Source organism: Grampus griseus, assembly GCF_964374135.1.
Source record: "Grampus griseus genome assembly, chromosome: 1".
Classification (NCBI taxonomy): Eukaryota; Metazoa; Chordata; class Mammalia; order Artiodactyla; family Delphinidae; genus Grampus; species Grampus griseus.
The window spans coordinates 74,793,777-74,814,794 of record NC_139017.1 but is presented as its reverse complement, the minus strand read 5'-3'; the positions used below and the strand labels follow the sequence as shown (position 1 = coordinate 74,814,794).

The 21,018-nt window shown below is 54.4% G+C and overlaps 1 protein-coding gene across 8 annotated transcripts; it reads right to left on the bottom strand.

Annotated features, from left to right (window-relative positions):
- Positions 1 to 5,412: 5,412 nt before the first annotated feature.
- SEMA6C (semaphorin 6C) lies at positions 5,413 to 19,141 on the bottom strand. 8 transcript variants are annotated; one of them, XM_082649552.1, is made up of 21 exons: positions 18,872 to 19,141; positions 17,538 to 18,536; positions 16,823 to 16,872; positions 14,918 to 15,089; positions 13,229 to 13,343; positions 12,881 to 12,944; positions 12,668 to 12,724; positions 12,124 to 12,312; positions 11,895 to 11,985; positions 11,568 to 11,687; positions 11,300 to 11,388; positions 10,751 to 10,968; positions 10,335 to 10,466; positions 9,909 to 10,061; positions 9,495 to 9,668; positions 9,089 to 9,235; positions 8,719 to 8,796; positions 8,539 to 8,594; positions 8,315 to 8,359; positions 7,860 to 7,955; positions 5,413 to 7,449 (listed from the first exon to the last, which is right to left on the bottom strand). In XM_082649552.1, the coding sequence occupies exons 4-21, from the start codon at positions 15,033 to 15,035 to the stop codon at positions 6,404 to 6,406; spliced, it is 2,988 nt and encodes a 995-aa protein (XP_082505678.1). In that variant the 5' UTR covers positions 15,036 to 15,089; positions 16,823 to 16,872; positions 17,538 to 18,536; positions 18,872 to 19,141; the 3' UTR covers positions 5,413 to 6,403. The 8 variants fall into 8 exon arrangements, with proteins under 8 accessions (XP_082505678.1, XP_082505677.1, XP_082505679.1 ...); XM_082649551.1 differs by having other exon boundaries at positions 18,876 to 19,141; XM_082649553.1 differs by having other exon boundaries at positions 18,388 to 18,536; positions 18,876 to 19,141.
- Positions 19,142 to 21,018: the final 1,877 nt, after the last annotated feature.

Genomic DNA, 21,018 nt, shown 5'->3' with positions numbered 1-21,018 from the left:
AGTGAGAATGGAGAGAACTTTTGACTGGCTTATTAATTTACATCTTCTTTCCTTTTTTTATCCCCCACTCCATTCCCTAAAAGCAAACAACCAAGAGAGGAGAATAGTAGCTGAAGTAAATGATTCTGTGCCTTGTGTGGGAGTTAAGTCAATGCCAAGATAAGGGGCAGGGTACGGGAAGAACATCAGGCCCAGGGAGGCTTGGACATAGTGCATTTGCTCTGCTGGCTTCTAAGCTACTCTTAGTTAATAAGGTGCTTGTTGTTATCTCAGTCTAATTCAGCACATATTTATTAAGTAAATATGCGTAGCAGTCTGGTTGTGGCGCAATCCCTGTTGATAGCCAGGGTTGAACGGACCCACTTGGCTGGCTACTTGGGTGTTTCCGTCTAGTGTATAGTGTTCTCAAAAGCTGCTCCATCGGCAATAAAGATGCCTTTCTCAGATAAAGGAGGGTAGGGCTTCCCTGGTGGAGCAGTGGTTAAGAATCCACCTGCCAGTGCAGGGGACACGGGTTCGAGCCCTGGTCTGGGAAGATCCCACATGCCGCGGAGCAGCTAAGCCTGTGCGCCACAACTACCGAGCCTGCACTCTAGAGCCCGCGCACCACAACTAATGTAGCCCGCGTGCCTAGAGTCCCTGCTCCGCAACAAGAGAAGCCACCGCAATGAGAAGCCTGCACACTGCAAAGAAGAGTAGCCCCCGCTCGCCGCAACTAGAGAAAGCCCACGTGCAGCAACGAAGACCCAACACAGACAAAAATAAAAAATAAATAAAATTAATAAATTTAAAATAAATAAATAAATAGGGTAAAACCAAAGTCAAGGACATATAAGTATCAGTGTTCAACATTAGAATCTCCAGGTAAGCTCTCAAAGTCAGTGTTTAGGAAATTGAACGCTTACCATGTACTAGGTTGCATGTGGATAATTGCTTTTTGGTAAACAGTACTGTGTACATATTAACTATAAGGTGCATCTGGCAGGTACCTCATAAATGTATATATGGTCTTTGCTCTGCCGAGAGAAAAAGAGCAGGAACTCAAAAAGCCTTGAGAAGCAAAGAACTGAAAGTGTTGAATTAAAATCCTAGCGAGAGGGTTTCCCTGGTGGTGTAGTGGTTAAGAATCCGCCTGCCAAGGCAGGGGACACGGGTTCGAGCCCTGGTCCAGGAAGATTCCACATGCCGCGGAGCAACTAAGCCTGTGCGCCACAACTACTGAGCCTGCGCTCTAGAGCCCAGGAGCCACAACTACTGAGCCCACGTGCCACAACTACTGAAACCTGTGCGCCTAGAGCCCGTGCTCCACAACAAAAGAAGCCACCTCAATGAGAAGCCCGCTCACCGCAACGAAGAGTAGCCCCCGCTCACCACAACTAGAGAAAGCCCGCATGCGGCAACAAAGACCCAGTGCAGCCAAAAATAAAAAAAAAATCCTAGTGAGAAAAATCATCAGTCATATGGGAAAGTTGGAAGGGAATTGGAGAGATAGGAACCTAGAGTTCTCTGAAGGGTAAATATTCTTAAATGATGGAAAAAACCATGAACTAGGGCAACTTGCCTAAGATTTTCTCTCTCTGTGAAAGTGAGCCCTCTACTCCAAGATCAGTAGGTAGAAAATACAAGAGAAGGTTGAAGTGGGAGCAGCCTAGTGATAATTACACCTATGTAGGAGTTTCTGCAAGATGTCTGATAACTAACAGTAAGTTTAGACTATAGGGGACCCCTGAGCCAGGTGTGGGGCTGCACTCTGCTACCATAAACAGTCCTAAAGTTTAAGAAAGTTCTTACTGTAAAGTAAAACGATATTTTAGAGAGAGGCCAATATCATAAATAGTAACATGCTTTTAGTTTGTGCTACGTGTCCGTCAATGAGCTAGGAACTTTGCATGCACACAAACATACCTATCTTGCAAGGTGTGTATTATCTTCATTATGTAGATATTAAAAAACAGGCTGTGACTTTGCCCCAAGTCCCTCAGCTTAAAAAAATTTTTTTCTTTCTAAAACTACAGTTTCTACATAGAGTTAGTAGTGTTTTTTCCTCTGTAGTTTATCCTTTAGTCACAATACCGTCTCACTTGACTTTGGGCAGCTTAATTCATCTCAAATTGCAGTTAAGAAACTGGAGAGAAGTAAATTCTCCAAGCAGCCTTTCTAGCAAAATCCCCAAAGTAAGTTTTGCTCCAAAACTAATTCAGGAGGCATCTCCATAAAGCTGCTGGTCAGCAACACTTGAGCAAGGAGAGTCAAAGATAACCTCTCTTGCAGGAAATGGATGGGGTCTTCATCTCTAGGTGTGCTGGATTGTTCTGTCTTTCCTTTAGATCACTTTCCTCCTTACTGTATCTCGTTCTCTATCCTGGGAGGCTAACCTGTATGAATTTCATCAACGGGTTCCCTGTGCTTTGGCTTCCAGTTGGATTCAGTCAGTAGGGAGCTCTGGGCAGGAGACTGGATGGAGACAAAAGACTGAAATCAGTGTATTGATTTCCCAGGTTCCCTCCCTTGGGGTCACCTGGACCTAGCTGTATCCTTTGATTAAAGGCCACTGCCCCACTCAATGCAATCTCTCCTTCCAAGTCTCAGTAGCCATTACCTCCCTTTGTCCTTTCAGGTGTAAGGCTGTTACTAGCCTCCAGTTACTGACCTATCCCTTGCCAACACTTTTTAAAAGGAGCCCTTCATTATTTTGAGCATGTCAACTATTTTCTCTTGGGACCCTAATACACCTGGTAAAGATAGGTGATCTTTTGGATTCATAGACTTCATATTTTATCCATGTACTTCAATCTTACTCTCATACATGTGACCTTAAATTCTTATGAGTCAACAGTTCTGAAGGGTCAACTGCTGGATTAAGTAACAGAGAGTGACTCACACCTGTGTGGTTCCCAAGGGTGCGGTAGTAGCATCAAGGAGACATAAATCTGAGAGATAATAATAGCTCAGGCCCCTATGACTTAGCTACCAAAGAACCCAAGATGCTGAACAGCTTTTCAAGCTTTGTGACTGTGGAACCTTCTGTGTTTCAGGTCCCCAAAGCTTTATACAAGCTGTTGGACTCTGCCTACTGGGGCCATGGTTTCTCCATAACCTCCCAGGATACCTCTGAGAAATCAGCTTAGAAATCCCTCAGGATGACAACTTTATCCTGCTGGTACATTCTGTTTTTTCTAAAGACAAAGTTTGAGCTAATATCCTAATTTTAGAAAAAGACTATCAGGGCTTCCCTGGTGGCACAGTAGTTAAGAATCCGCCTGCCAATGCAGGGGACATGGGTTCAAGCCCTGGTCTGCAAAGATCCCACATGCTGCGGAGCAGCTAAGCCCGTGTGCCACAACTACCGAGCCTGCGCTCTAGAGCCCGCAAGCCACAACTACTGAGCCCACATGCCACAACTACTGAAGCCCGCATGCCTAGAGCCCATGCTCAGCAATAAGAGAAGCCACCGCAATGAGAAGCCCGTGCACCACAACGAAGAGTAGCCCCTGCTCACCGCAACTAGAGAAAGCCTGCATGCAGCAACGAAGACCCAACATGGCCAAAAATAAATAAAATAAATAAATGTATTTTTTTAAAAAAGACTATCAGCAGATTCCTGAGTTAGGATCATGTTTATCCCTGTATTGATAGTGATAATAATTTCTTTCAGTTTATCCCTAATTTATTATTCACTGCTGTCAGGATGAGGTGTTTCAGGATGAGTGCTAATGAATTGCATTCTTAATAGTCTATTTTGGGCAAATAACCGTTTCCCACAAAGCACTTAACTTAAGCCTATATATTTATATGGTGTTTTATAAACCCCATGTTGGCATATGTTCTTCCCATACTTTACAAAAGAAATTGAGGCGCGGAGAGGTTAGTGGAATTGCCAAGGTCACCCATAAAATTATTAAGGGGCAGAGTCCAAGGACTGTTGCTCTCACTGCAACATAGTTGCTTTCACTAGCCCTGAGAAGGTTCTGAGAGTCCAGCTTAGGCATTCTTGGCTAGAGAAGTTGCCATAGTGTTTTTGTTTGTTAATATTTATTTATTTTTGGCTGCATCAGGTCTTAGTTGTCGCAGGTGGGATCTTTCATTGCCACACGGGCTTAGTTGCCCCACAGCATGTGAGATCTTAGTTCCCTGACCAGGGATTATACCAGTGTCCCCTGCACTGGAAAGCGAATTTTTAAGCACTGGACCACCAGGAAAGTCCCCATAGTTTAGAAATTCTAATAAATGAACATCCTTTACAATTAAATTGAAACCAGGACTTTAACCTGTAAATTGTTAAATTTCGATTGTACTTCTCTTTTGGGTCTACATTTGAACCTGAGGATCTTTTACCCCTTTGTGACCACCTTCAGGGCAAGAACTGAAGTATCTGTGAGACTTGGCCCTTAGAGGGCTATGAAAGGTTGCAGTCTTAGAATTTTTCTTTGTCCTGGCTTGGTTTGAAAAGGATAATGAAGTCAGGTGACTGGAAAGATTCTTTACTTCTTCCTTTCTCTCCTCCACTATCTAGCAACTATCAATGATTTCAAAGTATCTCAGTTTAAGTAAAGCATCCAGTGAGAAAAAATTGAGATCTAAAGGACCTCTCCAACCCGGTGAAACAAGCTCCAAGCAGAAAGCGGGTAGACTCTGGAGGACAGCCAAATTTGGTGGAACAAGCTATCCGATGTGTGAGAAGTGTTCAGAGGGCATTTAAAAACCTTGAGGGTAAAATCTATAAACGAAGTTTGTAAGGATACAAAGGGAAACGGATTGCTGAGTAGAAGCAGATCGCAAAGTTAGGAATAATAGCCCAGGGTGAGTTTGAAGGAACCACCATCTCACAAGATACCATGTTTTCTCCTTTAGAAAGGGTTTTCACGTACATTATCGTACTTGAGCCTCTCAACCCCATTTTTCAGGTGAGGAAACGGAGGCTTAGGGTAGAGCTTTAACTAGGCAGGATCACAAGCAGTAAAGGGCGGAGCTAGAAACCATCTCAGGGTTCTTCAAACTGTTCCCAGCGGATTCCTGTCGAGGGCTTTTAGGCAAAAAACCCGGAGAGGAACTGGCGAGGCTTCCTTAGCTGCAAGGCGTGGTCTTGCCTCCAGGAGGCGTCAGCGGCAGGGCGGCCTAGGGCTCCAACCCGGTGGATATCCCCGCCACGCGCCGGTAAAAACGAGACTTCCAAATCCGCAAAAGCAGCCACCGCCCGCGCGAGGTCTTTCGCTCCAGGCAGTGGGCGGGGCAGGCCGTCCTGCTCGTCCCTCTCATTGGCCCCCGGGAGTAACGGACAGGTATCTGCACCCAGCCCGGGCCAGAGGAACCTCACGACACACGCTAGCTGATCTTCGGCGCGCGGGGTCGAGTGCGGCCCGGGAGTCCGCGAGAGGAGGCTACGCATGCGTGCAATAAAATACGCTTCTCGGCACCCCTCTGGCTCCGCGAAGGGGAACTGCTCCTTAGGGAACTGCTGGGGCAAACCCCTAACTTCACCAGTACTTTGCTGGGGTTTTTTTTGCAGCCTACCCCTCTTGCGACCCAGGTTTTTCCAGCCAAATTCCCTTTATGACAAGATTTCCTGATGTGAAACTTAAATCACTTACGCTGCAGCTTCATTTTATTTCTCCAAAAATACCCTCCCCCCACCCCATAGAGCATTCTACGAAAAAGTCCCTCTTATCTCGGTCCAGAAACGTGCTCGGAGTACCCTCCCTAACCCCACCTAAATTCTACCCGGGGTCTCCTGGGCCCTGGTTCATCTCCACGCACCATTTCTTAGCTTGCCTCCTTCAGGAAATCTTTCGTGATAAACCCCTGTGGGAGCGCAGCCATCCCAATTACTCGGGAGAGAGCTCAAGGCCAAGTTGAAGGCAGAGATTCTGGAGAAAAAGGGCTCAGAGCAGCCGACCGACTCCCGCCCCGCCCCCTCCGCGAGTAAAGTCAGGCAGCGGCTCGGGGACACAGCTGTATTGGGAAGGGGAGGCTCCTACACAGTAGGAGGAGGCACGTCCCAGGAGGCCCGAGGACTCTACACAACGGGCGTGGCGCAGCCCCGTCCGTCCGCCGTGCGGCCCGCCCGAGGCCCAGTCTGTGGAGGCCCGGAGGGGCGAGTTAAGGCAGCTTGGCTGAGGGAGGTGGGGGAGTGGGAGTGTGCCAGTTCCCCCCGAAAAGCTGGCTCACTGAGGGGGCGAGCTTCTCACCTCCCACTCCTCTCTCGAGGACGGGGGAAAGACAGTCGGCAGTCAATAAATAAACCCGGGGCGGGCGGGGACCCCGGGAGACTCTCAGAGTCCAGGAAGGCTGGAGGTGTGGAACAAGGAGAGAGGGAGGTGATCTGTCCTTGGAGATGCGTCCACGCTCACGGCCTCTGAGGGCATGGGCCTCGAGGGTACCATTTGAGGCCTTGGAGCAGCTCCCTTTAAAAGTTAAAATGGTTGCCACTAGGGACGGCCGACTGCGAGGAAGGTCCGACGAGGGGAGGCTTCAGGGGCACCTGGGGCTTCTCGACGTCCACCCTCTTCAGGGCGCGGCCCCGGTGCCCCTCAGGCCGGCCCAGGTACAGGAGGTGTCTCCCGGCACCCCCGGAGTACCTGGAGGGGCCTCCCGAGGGTACTCGGGTGAGCAGCGCGGGGGGTGCACGGTGCGTGGAGAAGGGCAACCTCCGGCTGCCGCCCACCCCGAGCCGGGGAGCTGGGGCGGAGAGAGCAGGCCGGGTGGCGGGGGCCGGGCGCTTGCCCTCCGGGGGCACGTCCAGCCTCCGAGGCGTGGCACAGTCCCGGGGGAGCAGGCAGGGGCCGGCAAAGAGGGTGGGGGCGGGGGCGGGCTCGGGCGGCAGCGCCCGCGAGGTGAAAGGGGCGGCGGCCGGGGGCTCGACCTCCTTCCTGGGCGGCTGCGGGCCGTGCAGGTAGCGCAGCAGTTCCTCCAGGGTGGTGACTTCCACGGCCTGCCCGGGACAGCCGGGCGGCGGCGGCCTCACCAGCACGCGCGGCGCGGGGCCGCCCGCCGTGTTCCCGCCCCGGGCGCGGCCCCGGCCCTCCTTGGCGTTGTTCCCGTTCTGGTTCCACTCCCAGGGACCCCCGGCGTGGCGGAGGTGCTTGACCGGCAGCTCTGGCGTGGACTCCGGGGTGGGCAGGCAAGCCAGCTCCGGCGGGGGTACGCCCTCGGGAGGAGGCAGGAAGGTGGTGTAGAGCTGGGTTGTCTGTGCGCCCCCTCCGTCCTTGGACGTTGGCTGCGGCTCTGGGCCCGCCCCGTGCAGACGGGCCAAGCTGCGAAGGGAGAGAGGGCGCGGGAGCCCCGCAGTCTCGATATCCTTGCTCCGACGTCTGTGGGCGCGGCGACAAGCGCAGGAGACCAGGAGGCCAGAGACCGAGGCGCCCAGGGCGAAGGCTGCGGCCACACAGGCCAGGAGGAGTGGGATGGGGACGGCGCGGGAGACTGAGGCTGGCGGGAGGTCCCGTCGCACGCCTGCCGACCGAGAGGAAGGAGGGAGGAGGGAGGCTCAGGGAAGGTGGGCCAGCGGGATGGCAGGTTCCGAAGTGTAGCCTCTCTCCTGCTGCTGCTCAGCTCCAACGCAGCTTTGACCCTCTTTAGGAATCACCTCCCCTGACCCCTCAACACACACAACCCACCGAACTACCTTTCACACGCAAGCTAGAGCTTGGGCCTGGGGAGTCCCCATCCCAGCTCTGGCCCCTGTAGCCATGCCAAGAACAACTGCCAAACTCTGCCCGTGCTGAGGGAGGCGGGGCTGGGAGGGGAGGCTCCAAACAGGCATTATTAGTGAGCACCAAACAGCGATCAGTGAGGGGCTTAGAATTCTTCAAGAATCAGCAGCCCCACACTTCACTCCTGTCCCTCCCAGCCAGCCCCCTTACCCTGAGTGTGAGCTCCAAGAGTGGAAGACTGGGGCCGGGGGTGGGCATCACTGGGGGGGCTTGGGGTCTCAGGGGAAGGGCCAGGACTCAGAAGCACTGGTGACAGAGACCAGGTCAGAGCCAGTGAGGCTCCTGCTCTCCACCTCTGATACCCATTAAGCGGGTTCCCGCACCCCCTTTGGAGCCCAAAGGTCCAGAAGTGCAGCCTTCATTTTCCTCTGGAAATGGGCGAGGGCTCACTATGCAAGGCACTCTTTCATTTATTTGTTCAAAAACTATCTGTTAAGCACCCTATTATGTGCCAAGCACTGAGTCCTATGCTAGGTATTTGGAGGATGCTAACCCTTTTTTGAGACTCTCTCAGGGTGTCCAGGGTGCTGGTCTGCTGCTGCCATGGGGCACAGACTTGGGTGAGTGTGGGCTGAGCAAGGTGAAGTTGGGACAATAGAACTCACCATAAGCAGAATCCCCTGTGCCAGACTGACTCCCAGTAGCTCCATCTATGAAAAAGGGAGAGAGAGGGTGAAGATAGGGGCAGAGGGAAGCTTCATGAAGAACTGATGGGCATGACTGTACCACAGAAGGAGAGAAAGACAAAAGCCCACACCTGGGATGGTGTCTATGGCCGTCAGAGCCATGCGCAACAATGGCTACAGCTACCCCTGCCGCTTCTGTTTACCTTGGCAGTCATCGTGCTCCATGGATTCCTGGTTCCCGGCTGGATGCACATCAATCCTAGGAGGAAATGGAGGCGGCTCAGTGCAGGTATACATCTTGCCCCCATCCCCCACCCTAGCCCTCAGCTTCCTCTCTTAGTGGGGAACTTTCTCCTCAGGAGATCCACGAGCCTCTCACTTACCCACCAGGTCCCCTGATATCCACACAGCCTCTGGAGCTGTCCCATCCACAGTATGGGTCCTGAGAAGCCAGACAGCTCCTAGGGAAAACTGAGTCATGTGAGGCTGGGACCCTCTCCACCCTAATCACATTCCATTCCCCTGCCTCTTCCACTCTCACCCTGGCCTGCAGGAGGCTCTTAGCCTGATACTCCCATCCTATCCACCCCAATCCCTAGTCCAGTCCCTGGTTACTGCCCACCTGCAGAATGCTTGAGATACCCACCCCCAAACCATCCCCTGCGTTTCCCTGCCACCCACTATGCCTGTGTTCCTGTGTGCCTGCAGGCCCAGAGCCCACCCAGGCAGGGCCTGACCTCAGGTCCCTCTCACCTCCGACAGGCCCCATGCCGGGCACATCGACTGAGAGGGAGGTAGATGATACAGCCAGAAAAAGCCACAAAGAGCCTGTGACCTTCAGTGTCCAGCTCCAGCCCTGTGACCCGCCGTGCTGTTTGGGCTGCCCGCTTCCCACTGCACCTAGGGTGAGGCCAGAAGGAATCAGAGATGGAGCAGGTGAGGCTCCTTTTTCCCTGGGTAAGTTAAAGAACAGAAGCGGGGGAGGCATACAAGCAACTGAGTACAACTCATAGGGCTACTCTGCCCCAACACAGTGTCCAGCTTCTCGCCAAGGCCCTCTCTCTTCCCCACAACTTCCAATATTGGAGTCCCCACCCCATCCCCATATCCCCATCTACCACTCCACGTCCCAAGGGGGCCTGCTGGACAAAGGGCTCACCGGGAGGGGCTGTAGGCATCGATCTCTTCCAACAGAATGGGCTCAGGGCCCCCAGATTGCCCCCATGGGGGCAGCACCTTCAGCACTATCCCATCGTTGGAGCCAAGGAACAGGACTGTGGTATTACTGTAAGGACCAGCCATGCCATCCACAGCTACCTGGGTCAGTAGGGCCCTGGAGGGATAGGCCTCAGGTCAGGACAACCTGACCAGTGGAAGCTTGAGTGTTTCAAGGACAGCGCATGTGTCTGGGTACCCCCTTCTCTGCCCTTCCCCCAGCCCAGTGTTTCCTTCTTAGCTCTCTCCCTTCCACTTTCACGGGTTCTTCCTCCTACCAACATGATTTACCTTGTGGGGTCAGGGAAAGAGTGGCTGAGGCGGGGAAGGCAGTGGTCAGCATTTTCTAGCCCCATACCTGCTGGTGAAGGTAAGCAGAGGTTGATGGGTGGCAGGTGGCACGGCAGGGTCCAGGAGAGGGTGAGCCTTGATGAAGGTCAGGACATCATCAGGGAGGTCTCGAGAAGAGGGGAACAATGCAGCTACACCTACTCCTGCACAGGATCCTGGCCTGGTGGACACAAAGGAAGAGGGAGCCTTAGGGCAGGGAGCTGGGGCTTAGTTAGGCTGTGTGACCACCACCTACCCACTGCTCCCAAACATGATTGGTAACTCTTGTTCCGCCTACACGCAGACATTCACACCACTGCTTCCCTTCCCTGCTGCCAACCCTCTACAGCCCCCTCCCCAGGCCTTGGACACCTTGCCCTCTCCTCATAATCCCATTTGGGGAGCAGACACTGCTTGTTTCTACCTCCACAAAGGCCACGCCCACCCTGCGTACCTGGGGGAGGGGACCCTGTCCTCAGACACAGGGGTCCAGGCCCCATCCAGACTCCTCTGCTCCTTGAACTTTCCCTCAAACCCACGCTCAATATCATCCAGGTAGAAGGCACAGACCGCAGAGCCGGGGATGCTGAGGGAGCCAGAAAAGGATGCGGGCTAGGTGTTGGAAGGGACAGCACAGGTCCTCCTAGGTAAGACATGGCAGCTCCCCTTCATATACCGTATTAGGGCGGAGCCTGAGAGGGTGGGGCAGCTCCTGGGGGCCACGCTAGGAGAAAAACGGTGGGCAGAACAGCAAACTGGCTTTGAATGGAGCTTCTGCTCACTGCCCTCATCAATAGGCGCTGAGAGAGGAACCTGGATGCTGGTGGGGCAGGGGACAGATGGGGCCACATTGGTTAGTCTGGTACCAACCTATTGGTCTGGGTGGTGAAGACCCCAAAGAGAGCAGAGCGTCCATACAAGTTCACAGGCCCTGTCAAGGCCTGTAAGACGTCAAAATAGAAGGTAGAGTCCCCAGGGACAGAGCAGTTGAGCCGCAGCTTCAGGAAAGATGTCCAGTGGCGGTCCAAGGCCCGAGGTGAGCCACCCATGTCACGCTTACACACACGGGCCACACGGGAGAACTGTACCTGTGTGTGGGAGAGTTGGAGACGAGGAGAATGGTGAGAGAGAGCCCCAGGGCCAGCAGGGTGAGAGCAATGTGGTGAGTTAGAGCACCAAGAGACAAATGTTAGGGGCATAGCAAAGGAAGGGTGTGGTCGGTCAATGTGGGTCAAGGTGAGGGACCTAGCAGGATGCGGGGGCAGAGGCCTGGGGGCTACTCCAAGTTGGGGGCCTCAGAGTCCAGGGGATTGCGTTGTGGAGATTAGGGCCAGGAGCCCCTAATCTCCCCTGAATGACTGGCTCCTCACCATCCAGCAGAGCCCTCTAGCTACCCACCCCTGGTGCCCACTTCCTTACCCTCCCCAGCCGGGCATCCTCCACAGAGACTTCTCGGAAGAAGAAGTAGACATGGTCTCCATGCTCCAAAGCGTGGACAAAGTGTGGCTCTGAAGGGGGAGCGACGGGAAAGGTACGGAAGAGAAACTACACCTGTTCAGAAACTCCTGGCCCCCCACAGCCTCTCCCCTCTGCATACATGCTCACCACTACCACCAGCTGCCTGCCATCGACCGCCCCCTGCACCTCCTCCCCAAGAGCAGCCTCCCTGCCCTAGGCCCGCCCTGACCTCGGAGCCACTTGGAGTCGTACTTGGCGGAGCGGAGTGGGGGCTGAGGCCCAAGGCTTCTGTAAACCACAGCGTCACTGGCCTGGAAATCCGCGGCTGTGGCTGAATACAGGCTGCCCTCTGGAGGGGTAGGGTGGGGTCAGGGGAGGGCTCAGGGATCCGTATCTTGGCTCTTCTTGGGCCTCCCACATCCCTCCCTTGGCCTGACCTTGGCCCCTACCTTAACCCTCCACTCAGGAGCATGGGGGAAAGACCAAATTAGGAAAGGGGCTAACGTGGGAGTTCCCTCCGACCACATGCCTGCTGCTCACATGCCCAGGTGCATACCTGCAAAGACGGCCACGTTGGACTGCGTGGCATCAAAGGGGCATCGAGCCTGCCCGCTCAGCTCCTCACCCTCCTGCTGCAGCGAAGTTATCTGGAGGCAGAGGAAACAGGTTCTTGGACCCCTTGGGGTGTTGCGAGTCTGGCTCCATAGCCCACTTCCTCATGTCCCCTTGCCTCCTTGCTCCACCCCTTCCGGACCCCTCCCCTCTGGGCACTCCTGTTCCCCTACCCCTGCTGGTCCATCCCCACTGAACTGATTGCCCAGCTTGGGTTCTTCTCCCACTTCAGTCCTGATGCCCCGCCCTCGCCTTTGTACCCCATAACTGCGGCACACGGGGCTGAATGAGTTTGTTCCACAGGCAAGGAGTGTCTGGGAGTCCCAGGGAACGAGAACACGAATGTAGTTGTAGCACTCGTCCTAGAAAGTCCAGAATTCTCGGTCAGTGACAGGGCTCCCTGGGGCTGGGATGGGGTGGGGGTCACAGGAAGTAGGGCTGCTCCACTTGAGCCAGGCAGAGCAGTGTGGGGTGAAGTCCCAACTAAGCTATCTACTCCTAGTTCTGTGGCCTTGGGCAAGTTCTTTGGCCTCTCAGAGCCTCACTTTCCTTTTGTGTGAGGTGTGTAAAGGAAGCTAAAAATCATGAATTCCCTTTCCTGTACATTTTCCTCAAGATGAGAGAAGTGAGGGGAAATGGGCACAATGGAGGCCACTTAGACAGAGCCTAGAGGCAGGGTCATCTCCTTCCCTCAAGATTCTCATCCCCACTCCTCACCGTCAGCTTTCCCCGCACGGCACAGTTCTCCATGTCTTGACTCCTCCATGTTAGATACTGGCGGGAGAAGTAGAAGGGGAAAAATCATGGGGCAACCTGGAACCACCTCACATTATGGCTCCTCCTGGAGTCTTCTGCCTACCCACTTGATCCCGGTTAGACCTTTCCCAGCCTCATCTCCATGCCTCAACCTCCTCCCACACAGCCCCTCACCTTGTTGGGCACTAGCCCCTCCCCTTCTTCTTGGGCTTGAAGATCGAAGGAGAAAACGTGATCCCTGAAGAGACAGGCAAGGAGGGATCAGAGCCAAGCCATGGATCCCCACCTGAACTCCTGAGCCTCCCACCTGGCCCGTGTTCAGCTGCTCAGGGACAAACAGTGCCCTCTCTCCTCCCCCTTACTCCACAACTTGGCAGTTGTGCTCTGGGTCCTAGCATGCCCATGTCCCATGGCTTATACACCTGCATGTGTCCCCTGCAAGATGTTGCAGTGGCCATGCAGGTCCCATGCCTGCCCAGCAGCAGGCCTGTCAGCCCCACAATGGTGCCACAGCCAGTTTACCGCGCAGCCACTAGCAAGGTCCGGTTCAAGGTCAGGAATCTCTGAAAGTCCAGCCCAAGTTCTGCAACCACAGCGTCATCCTCCAGGCCCCGGAACCAGGATAATGGGGAAATATCTAGAAGGCACAGAGAGGTGGGTGCTGAGGGCCAGCCAGAATACCACGCACTCCCTCAACACCCTCTCCAGCCAGATGAAACCCAGCCACGGACATAAAATGGATATGTGAGATGAGTTGTGAGGTATTAATAAAGCTATTAATAAGGCTATTAATAAATGTAATACCAGCTAACTCTGAGCGCTTAACCTCTGCCAAGCACTATGTTAGCATGTTAGATGCATTGTCTCACTTCAGACAACAACCCTATGAGGTAGGTACTAACAGTGGCCCCATCTTACAGATGAGGAAACTGAGGCTTAAAGCCATTAAGAAATTTGCACAGCTGATTTAGCTTGGAAGTGGCAGGCACCCCAATTGAGATCCAGGTCTGTCTGACTCCAGAATTGAGCCCAACCCCTTCTTGGAACTGCCTTAGGGCTAGCAATTCCCTTTCACTCCCACATTGTGCACTGTCCCATGTGGACCATTTACTCACCCCATTTCTCCCAGCCCTCTCTTTGCACCCTCCCCTCAAGGCTCTTCACAGGCCACCTCAGCCCTCCAAGGTTTCTGCCTCCTCTGACCAACTCCAGCATCCACCTGGCCTGATCATGGAAACCACAGTCATCAGCGTTCAAAGGGACCCCAGAGTTCAGAGAGAGATGATTTAACATTCGTATGGTGCTTCGAACCACATCTGGCACATGTGTTTGCTGCTCTTATCTATCCCCCAACAGTTACTCCCAATAACCTAACTGCCATTCCTTCGTCCTTAAAATTACTCTAAATCCTGCATATATAATAGGAACTTGCAAATAGATAAAGGTCCTTCTCAGGAAAAGTTGGCTGGTGGTTTCCCTCACGGTGGGACCTAGACTTGGTAGTGATAACGTGGTGGAGAGGGAGGTAAGAGGTGTTGGGAACCACTGAATTAGTCCCAAGCCTTCATTTTGTAGCTAATAATAATAGCAAACATATATAAATCATTTATTTTGTGCCAGACAGTGTTCTCAGAACTTTACCTGTATTAGCTCATTTAATCCCTAAATAACTCTATGAGGTAGAATACTATTATTAGTAGTATTTTTTTTTTTTTTTTTTGGCTGCACTGCATGGCTTGCAGGATCTTAGTTCCCCAACCAGGGATTGAACCCAGGCCACCACAGTGAAAGCACCGAGTCCTAACCATTGGACCACCAGGGAATTCCCGGTAAAATACTATGACTACCTTCATTTTGCAGATGAGGAGACTGAGGCAAAGAAAGGTTAACTAACTTGAAGAGCTCACACAGCAAGTGAGCAGCTTAGCAGGGATTCAAACCTGCTAAGGTCTGGTCTGGCCGAGGGTCCACATTCTTTATCACTGAACAACGCTGCCCGGAAGTGAAGGAAGTAGGCCCACAGATGAGAAGTGACGGACCTGAGGTGCCAGCTCACTCTACCTGTCTTCTCCCCTTTTCTGGTCAGGCTCTTAGCTTCCTTGAGACTGAGAGCCTTCCTGCACCTTGCCACCCACACAAGGGGTCTCAGTGTCTACCTGCCAAGGCTGAGTGCTGAGCTCATATAGAGGGGGTGAGGTACCAAGCACTCACCTTGCAGGTCAGAGGTCAGCAGAGGGAGGGGGTCCTGGGGAAAGGCAGCCTGGGTGTGGGGAAGTGAGAGCAGCAACAGCAGTAGCAGCAAAGGCATGAAGCGGGGGTCACGGGGCATCCTGTGTGGGGCAGCTCAGGCCCCAGGGGGTGCCCCCTCACCCATATGCTGGCCCTGAAAGAGAAGACAGAAAAGTGGGGGAAGGGGTCATATTTCCTCCACCTTCTGAAGCAGGCGGACCCTTTCCCAGGTCTATCCCCAGAAGACCCAGTGCAGTAGGGAGAAGAAACCTCTCTCTGGCACTGCCTCAGTCCCAGCCAGCTGTCACTGTCACTCAAGGCCCTTCCCTGTCCAACTGGCCCAAACTGGCTGGTACGAAGCCTGCCAGCATGACCCCAGGTAAGGACAGGACCCGCCTGCTCCCCCTCCCAGTCTTCTCACTCAGCCTTTTCTCCTCTCTCCTGACTGGGCCTGGGACATTCAGTAGGTGACACCTCGTGGCCCCCCTCTTGCTAACCTCTTCTCAGCTATAATTAGACACTGAAGCCTTAAAATTATAAATAGTGACTCCTTGGCACTGGGGAGGAGGAAGAGGGCACCATGTCTGCCTCCCCCCTCCCTCACGGACCCCCATGGCACCCGGGAGCAATTTAGGCGCTGTGCCCTGGTAGAGGCAGCTGCGAAGCAGCCATCATTGTCTAGGGTTGAGGAAGAACAGAGTGGGGGAGGCAGCCTAGGGGTCTTTGTCCTGGTCTAAGCTCACGCTTCTGGGGCCCTTCCCATTGCTAGGGAGAAGCTGAGTGAGTAGGGAGGGGAGTGGGGGAGGGGTGCTGTCTTAGCCAAAAATGAATCTGCATCAAAGCCAGATCAGAGGCTAAATTTAGCTCTGGCCGCAGCTGTCTGCCCGACCACTGTGCCCCCTCCCAGCCTGCCTAGCCCCCTGTTCCCTCCCTGACTCCAAAGAACCACTGCATGTGCTTAATGTGGGGAAGAGCAGACCCACCCGCTATGAGGAGCCAGGCATAGAAGGGGCTATACTGGTGAGGAGATATGGCTGAACATGTCTCCCCTTCCCTTCCCTTCCCTCTTCGGACTGCCTTGGAATGAAAATATAAATAATTCAATGACAGCCAGGCGATTGTAGCCCAAAGTCCAGGAGAAGATAGATATGGTGGCAGGGACAGTGAGACAGCCCTCCTTCCCACCCATCAGCTTCCATCAGCCTCCCACAGCCAAGCTGACCCTGGCTGGAACCCACAGTGGGAGGTGTACACCAGCTTCCTGCCTTCCCCTGAAGTTGAAGTGAAGGGCTGAGTAGGCTCGGGAAATCAGGTCAGGAAGGGTGAGACTCCTTCCTTTCTGTGAACAGACAGTTATCCTTCACTAATCCTTAGTTGCCTGTCCCACCATGTCGCCTAAAGAAGAGACCCTGGGCTTCCAGGCTTAGCCCATTCCATCTCCCCAACAACTCCACTCTTGGAGCCAGGACCCAAGTGTACCCCATCCCCAATCCAGCATCACTGGTGGGGAGGCTGACGCCAGATGGGGTCCCAAGAGAGCTGGAGGAGGGGAAGGGGTAGGAGCACCTAATGATGACCCCCTCCCCAGGGGCAGAGCAGTCAGCTAGCTAAAGACCCTCTGGTGCTGAAAGGCCAAGCCTCCCTCTGCCACCCCCGCCCCATGCTTCCGATGTTGGTGCTCCCAGGGGAAGAGAAAGGGACACAGCTTGTCTCCTATCCTCCCCCTCCTGCCCACCCCCCCCACAGGTTGCCCTGGGCAACTGGTATCTTCACCCAGGAAACAACTTCAGTCTCAGGCAAGTGGGGAGAACAGTCAGACCCTCTTTCTGCTCCCAGGCCATGCCTGTTTCCATCCCCTGCCCTCAGGAGCTGTTGCCCTTTCCTTACCTGGGGTGGTGACTCCTGTGGGGGTTTGAGGGGGATAGGAGACCTCTGACCTGATGGAAGAAGGGACAGAAGGAGGGAAGAGGCTGAGCTATACCTCCTTACCACATCCAATAAAAGTGAATGTGAACATTCAGGAGAAGTCTAATGAAGCTAGGGTAGGGGAGATGCTGCCCTGGGAGTGGGGGGCACATTGACATTGAGCCTGATTACAAAGGTGCTGGCTGCTTCATGCCCAGAGATGTGAGGGCAGGGGCTGGGGCTGGCCCCTACCCAGAAACTCCTGGAACTGCAGGACCAGTCTTGGGAAAAGGGGTGACTGGGAGAGTTTGGAGGGCATGACGACCACTCCCACATTAAAACCTTCAGAATCCAGCAGCCTTCTTAGCAAAAGCTCCCTAGCTGGGGACAATAGAGGCTAATTTGCATCTCATTTGCATGCTCTTCATTTCTAGGCAAAATGCTCTGATAGCAAGCACCCCCCAGCCCCTTCCTTCTTCCCTGAGAGCAGTCCCTGACTCCCTCCCACCCAATCTCTCTCCACCCTACCCCCCACCTTAGACTGGATTAGTCCAGCCTCTAAAAACACTTGGTTGGCCATTGCATTGGCCCCCTAGACTTAACTATGACATATCTTTAAGGGGGCTTCCCATAGCTGATTTTAGGGAGCAGCATCTGAGCGGCCCCCATCTGACCCCTGGCTTGGGGAAAGGCTTACCCTGCCGGGACCAATCCCAGCTGCTTCATACCCCCCATTTGGAGCGAATGGGGGAGGCCTGGCCAGCTCTTTCTCCCCTTCCTAGGTTCTCCCCTTGCTGGGAAGAGGAAACAGCCCTTCTGTCTCCTCCTGGCCCCGCAGCCACCTCTGGGGAGTGGCCCGGGTCAAAGCCAGATTCTAGCGGGGGCTGGGGAAGGGATGGAGAAGGGGAGACTGGGCGGGGGACAATAGCAGGAAGCCCTCGGGCTGGTCGCCCGCCCCAGTCCACCTTCCTCTAAGGAGCGGGGGGCGCGCCAAGGAGCCTCACGGAACGGGCACGTTCCCTTCTCCAAGACAGTTCCCCCCCACCCTTAGCTCTCAGCCCCAGGCTTGCTACCTACCCTCCCTCCCACCCAGCCCCCAACGAGGATAATCCAGGTGTCTAGAGCCTCGCATGAGGTGGGCCTGAGGCCAGGGGCTCTACGTGTCTCCCCCTCACTGGATCTGGGGCTCCGAGAGGGGCGGGTAGGAGAGTCTGGGCCGGGACCGGGTCCCAGAGCCACGTTAGCGGGAGGAGGGGCTGGAGGGGCCTGCAGGCGCAGACCGAATGGGGATGGGAGCGGGGGTTGGGGAGTGGAGGCGGGTCTCTGAGGCCAGGGAAACAGGGCCAGAGGCTTGGAACCGATGAGGGCGGGCCTGGGGCCAGGGCTGAGCGGGTCCGCGGGCTCGAGATGCAGTCGCCAGCTGGGCTCTCCTCCTTGGGAGACCTCGGTCTAACAAAGCCCCAGGACGAGTGGGGTGAAGGAAGGATATGGGCACTAGGACTGGTGTTTCTCAGGGGCCCCATTCCCGACTCTATGCCCAAGCCAACCCCCTGGGAGGTGCTCAGACTCCCGCTTGCACAAGGACAGAGGTGCAGCTGTAACACCAAAGTCTGGAACGACGTGTTCCCCTTCCCATCCCTGCAGGGGCAACGAGAGGGTCCAGTTCTCCACGGGTCTCGAAGCCTTAATTTCTCTGCTGGAGAGGAAAGAGACCAGGTTTTCCACCCTCTGTACGGTGCGCGCCTCAAATAATCCCTTTCGCGCTCCCCAATCCAAGGGATGCGACTCAGAGAAGCCGGGTCGCAAGAGGTGCCCAGACCCTGCGCCCCACAGTCCCCCGTGACGGGGCTCGGCCACGGTCCCCTCTTCCCTCCACGCACCCCAACTCCGCTGACCCTCTCCGTCAACCAAGCACACATCGCTCTGGCACCCTCCCAGGCGGGTCCCTCTGGCACTTCGGAAGCTTGCCCCCAGCCTTAGGCGCCCCGATCCTCCCCGACGCCCTGCAGCCCCAGCCCTGCTCCGGGGTACTTGCTCCGAGATCCGGGTCAGTGGAATAGAGATCTCAGCGGGCGGGCAGCGGCCGCGCACCGCGCCGAGTTCGCAATCGGTGGTTGGGGCTCTAGCGAGACGTGATGAATGTCTGAATTGGATGGAGCTTGGATCTGGGCTCCCGGGCGCTGTCAGGTCGGGTGAGCCTTGGGTCCCAGTCGCAAACCCCACTCCCGCCGCGGCTCCGCGGAGGAAAACAATGCGACCGCCCGGAGCTCTGGGCCGGGCCCCAGCCGCCCCGCCCGCCTCCTGGCCGGACCCGCCTCCGGCCCGCCTCGGGGTCTGCACAACTAATCCGACTCTCGGAGGCCGGCTAGACACCGCCTTCTCGACACCTCTCCACCAATAGCCCTCGGAGGAGGAGGGGCGCCAGGAGCACCGCCCACCGAGAAGGCCTGGCCGGGAGGTTGAGCTGGAGACCAAAGCCAGGCGCGAGATCCACGGACAGTCGCTGAGACCCGGACAGAGGAGGGGGTCACACGCTTTAACATGGAGAGGCCCTGGGGAGAAATCTCACAACAAGAGAGGAAGGAACAGCAGCTGGGAGGAGAGACAGGAAACCCGAGGACCTCGGCTGGGCTGGGCTGTCAGAGCCGGCGTGACCCTCCCTCTCTCCTTTCTCCTCTCCAATGTCTTTGGCTACCTTGCTCCTGGGTACACCTCTCCCCTACTCTGCCCCCAAACCTCTGTTCCTCCTCTCTACTCTTTTTAAATCAACCCCTTTATTTCTTCCCTTGTGCCTCCTCTGGTTCATCCTGACCCGGATAAGGGAGGCCTAGCATGCACTTGAAGACTCGAGGCCTGGGAAAGGAAAGGAAGATGTCGCCAGGAAGTTTTCCTTACCCGCATCATCTCCCCTCCCACCCCTACTGTCAAAGCAAGATGGGGTTGGGCCAGTTGGCTAGGAACTAAGGAGCCAGGAAGCCAGGGTGGCCAGCAGTGAGGATGTTGGTTGATGGAAGAGGACAGGTGAGTGGGGCTGAAACCAAAAGAGAGATGTGGAAATCGGGACCAACTGACTCAGAGAGTCACACAGGAAGAGGAGCAACACGGAGACCTGAAAGAGGGAAAGTAACCAGCTGCCCCAGCACCACATAGACTTACTGCCCCGCAGACAAGGATTAGTGATGTCCGGTCTTTCCTCAGAGGGCCCTGGACATCCCTCCAAACAGCAGAACTAACTGCTCCTTCTCCAGCCCCACCCTCCATAAAGACCCTTTGATTCCAGGAATGTCAGTGGGGAGGAAGAATGAGGCTACTTCAAACATCACTGCTTGGCTCCCACCTGCTAAGATTCTTCCCTGTGTGGGGACTGGGACAAAAGACGTTCTCAAAATTCCTAGGATAGTGGGTGGCATGGGAGACATTGACATTATTGGATAGTTTTATATCTAAGCGGGCGCGCACACACACACACACACACACACACACACACACAAACATGGCCTGGTCTCTGGACTGAAGGAAAAGAGGGGCAGGGGTTTGCTACTTCCGGACAGTCTTTAATGGACTGAGATCAGGGTGCGTAGCATCACTGACTGGGCTAAGCCCCAAAGTAAACAAGAGATATAAACATATACACACACAATCACAGAGACAGAAATGGAAGGTGAACCAATGAGATAAACAGAATCAGAAACAATGGAACAATACTTACACAAAGTTAACTGCAGGGGGGTCTTGGGTCCAATGTAATTCAGTGGTCAGTCGGGGCTGTTTTAAAGGCTGGAAAGAGGTTTTTGGGAGAAAGACACCTCAAAATATAGAGGCACTCAGAGATTGAAAGAAATGTCCCCAGCTCCTAGCACAGGGCTTAGATATTAAAATATGTGCTTATTGAATAGATTAGTGAATGGGGATTAAGGTATAACTCATTTAAAGTTTTAGGGTCCAACTAAAATCTCAATTCAATCCAATACATATTAAGCACTTACTTCAAATACAACCCACTGTGGGATATAGTCCCAGTCTTTAAGAAAATGACCATCTATTTGAACTAAAACAAGACTTACATGTACTAAATGATTAAAAAGCAATACCAAGGGACTTCCCTGGTGGTGCAGTGGTTAAGAATCTGCCTGCCAATGCAGGGGACACCGGTTCGAGCCCTAGTCTGGGAAGATCCC

What these genes read in the sequence shown, in the direction of transcription:
- SEMA6C (XM_082649552.1), bottom strand. Translation starts at nt 15,035, where the DNA reads ATGCCCCGTGACCCCCGCTTCATGCCTTTGCTGCTACTGCTGTTGCTG. An exon ending in CGACTCCAAGTGGCTCCGAG is followed by an intron (nt 11,389 to 11,567) that starts GTCAGGGCGGGC and finishes CTCCCCCTTCAG; the next exon opens with AGCCACACTTTGTCCACGCT. An exon ending in AGGATGCCCGGCTGGGGAGG is followed by an intron (nt 10,969 to 11,299) that starts GTAAGGAAGTGG and finishes TCCCACACACAG; the next exon opens with GTACAGTTCTCCCGTGTGGC.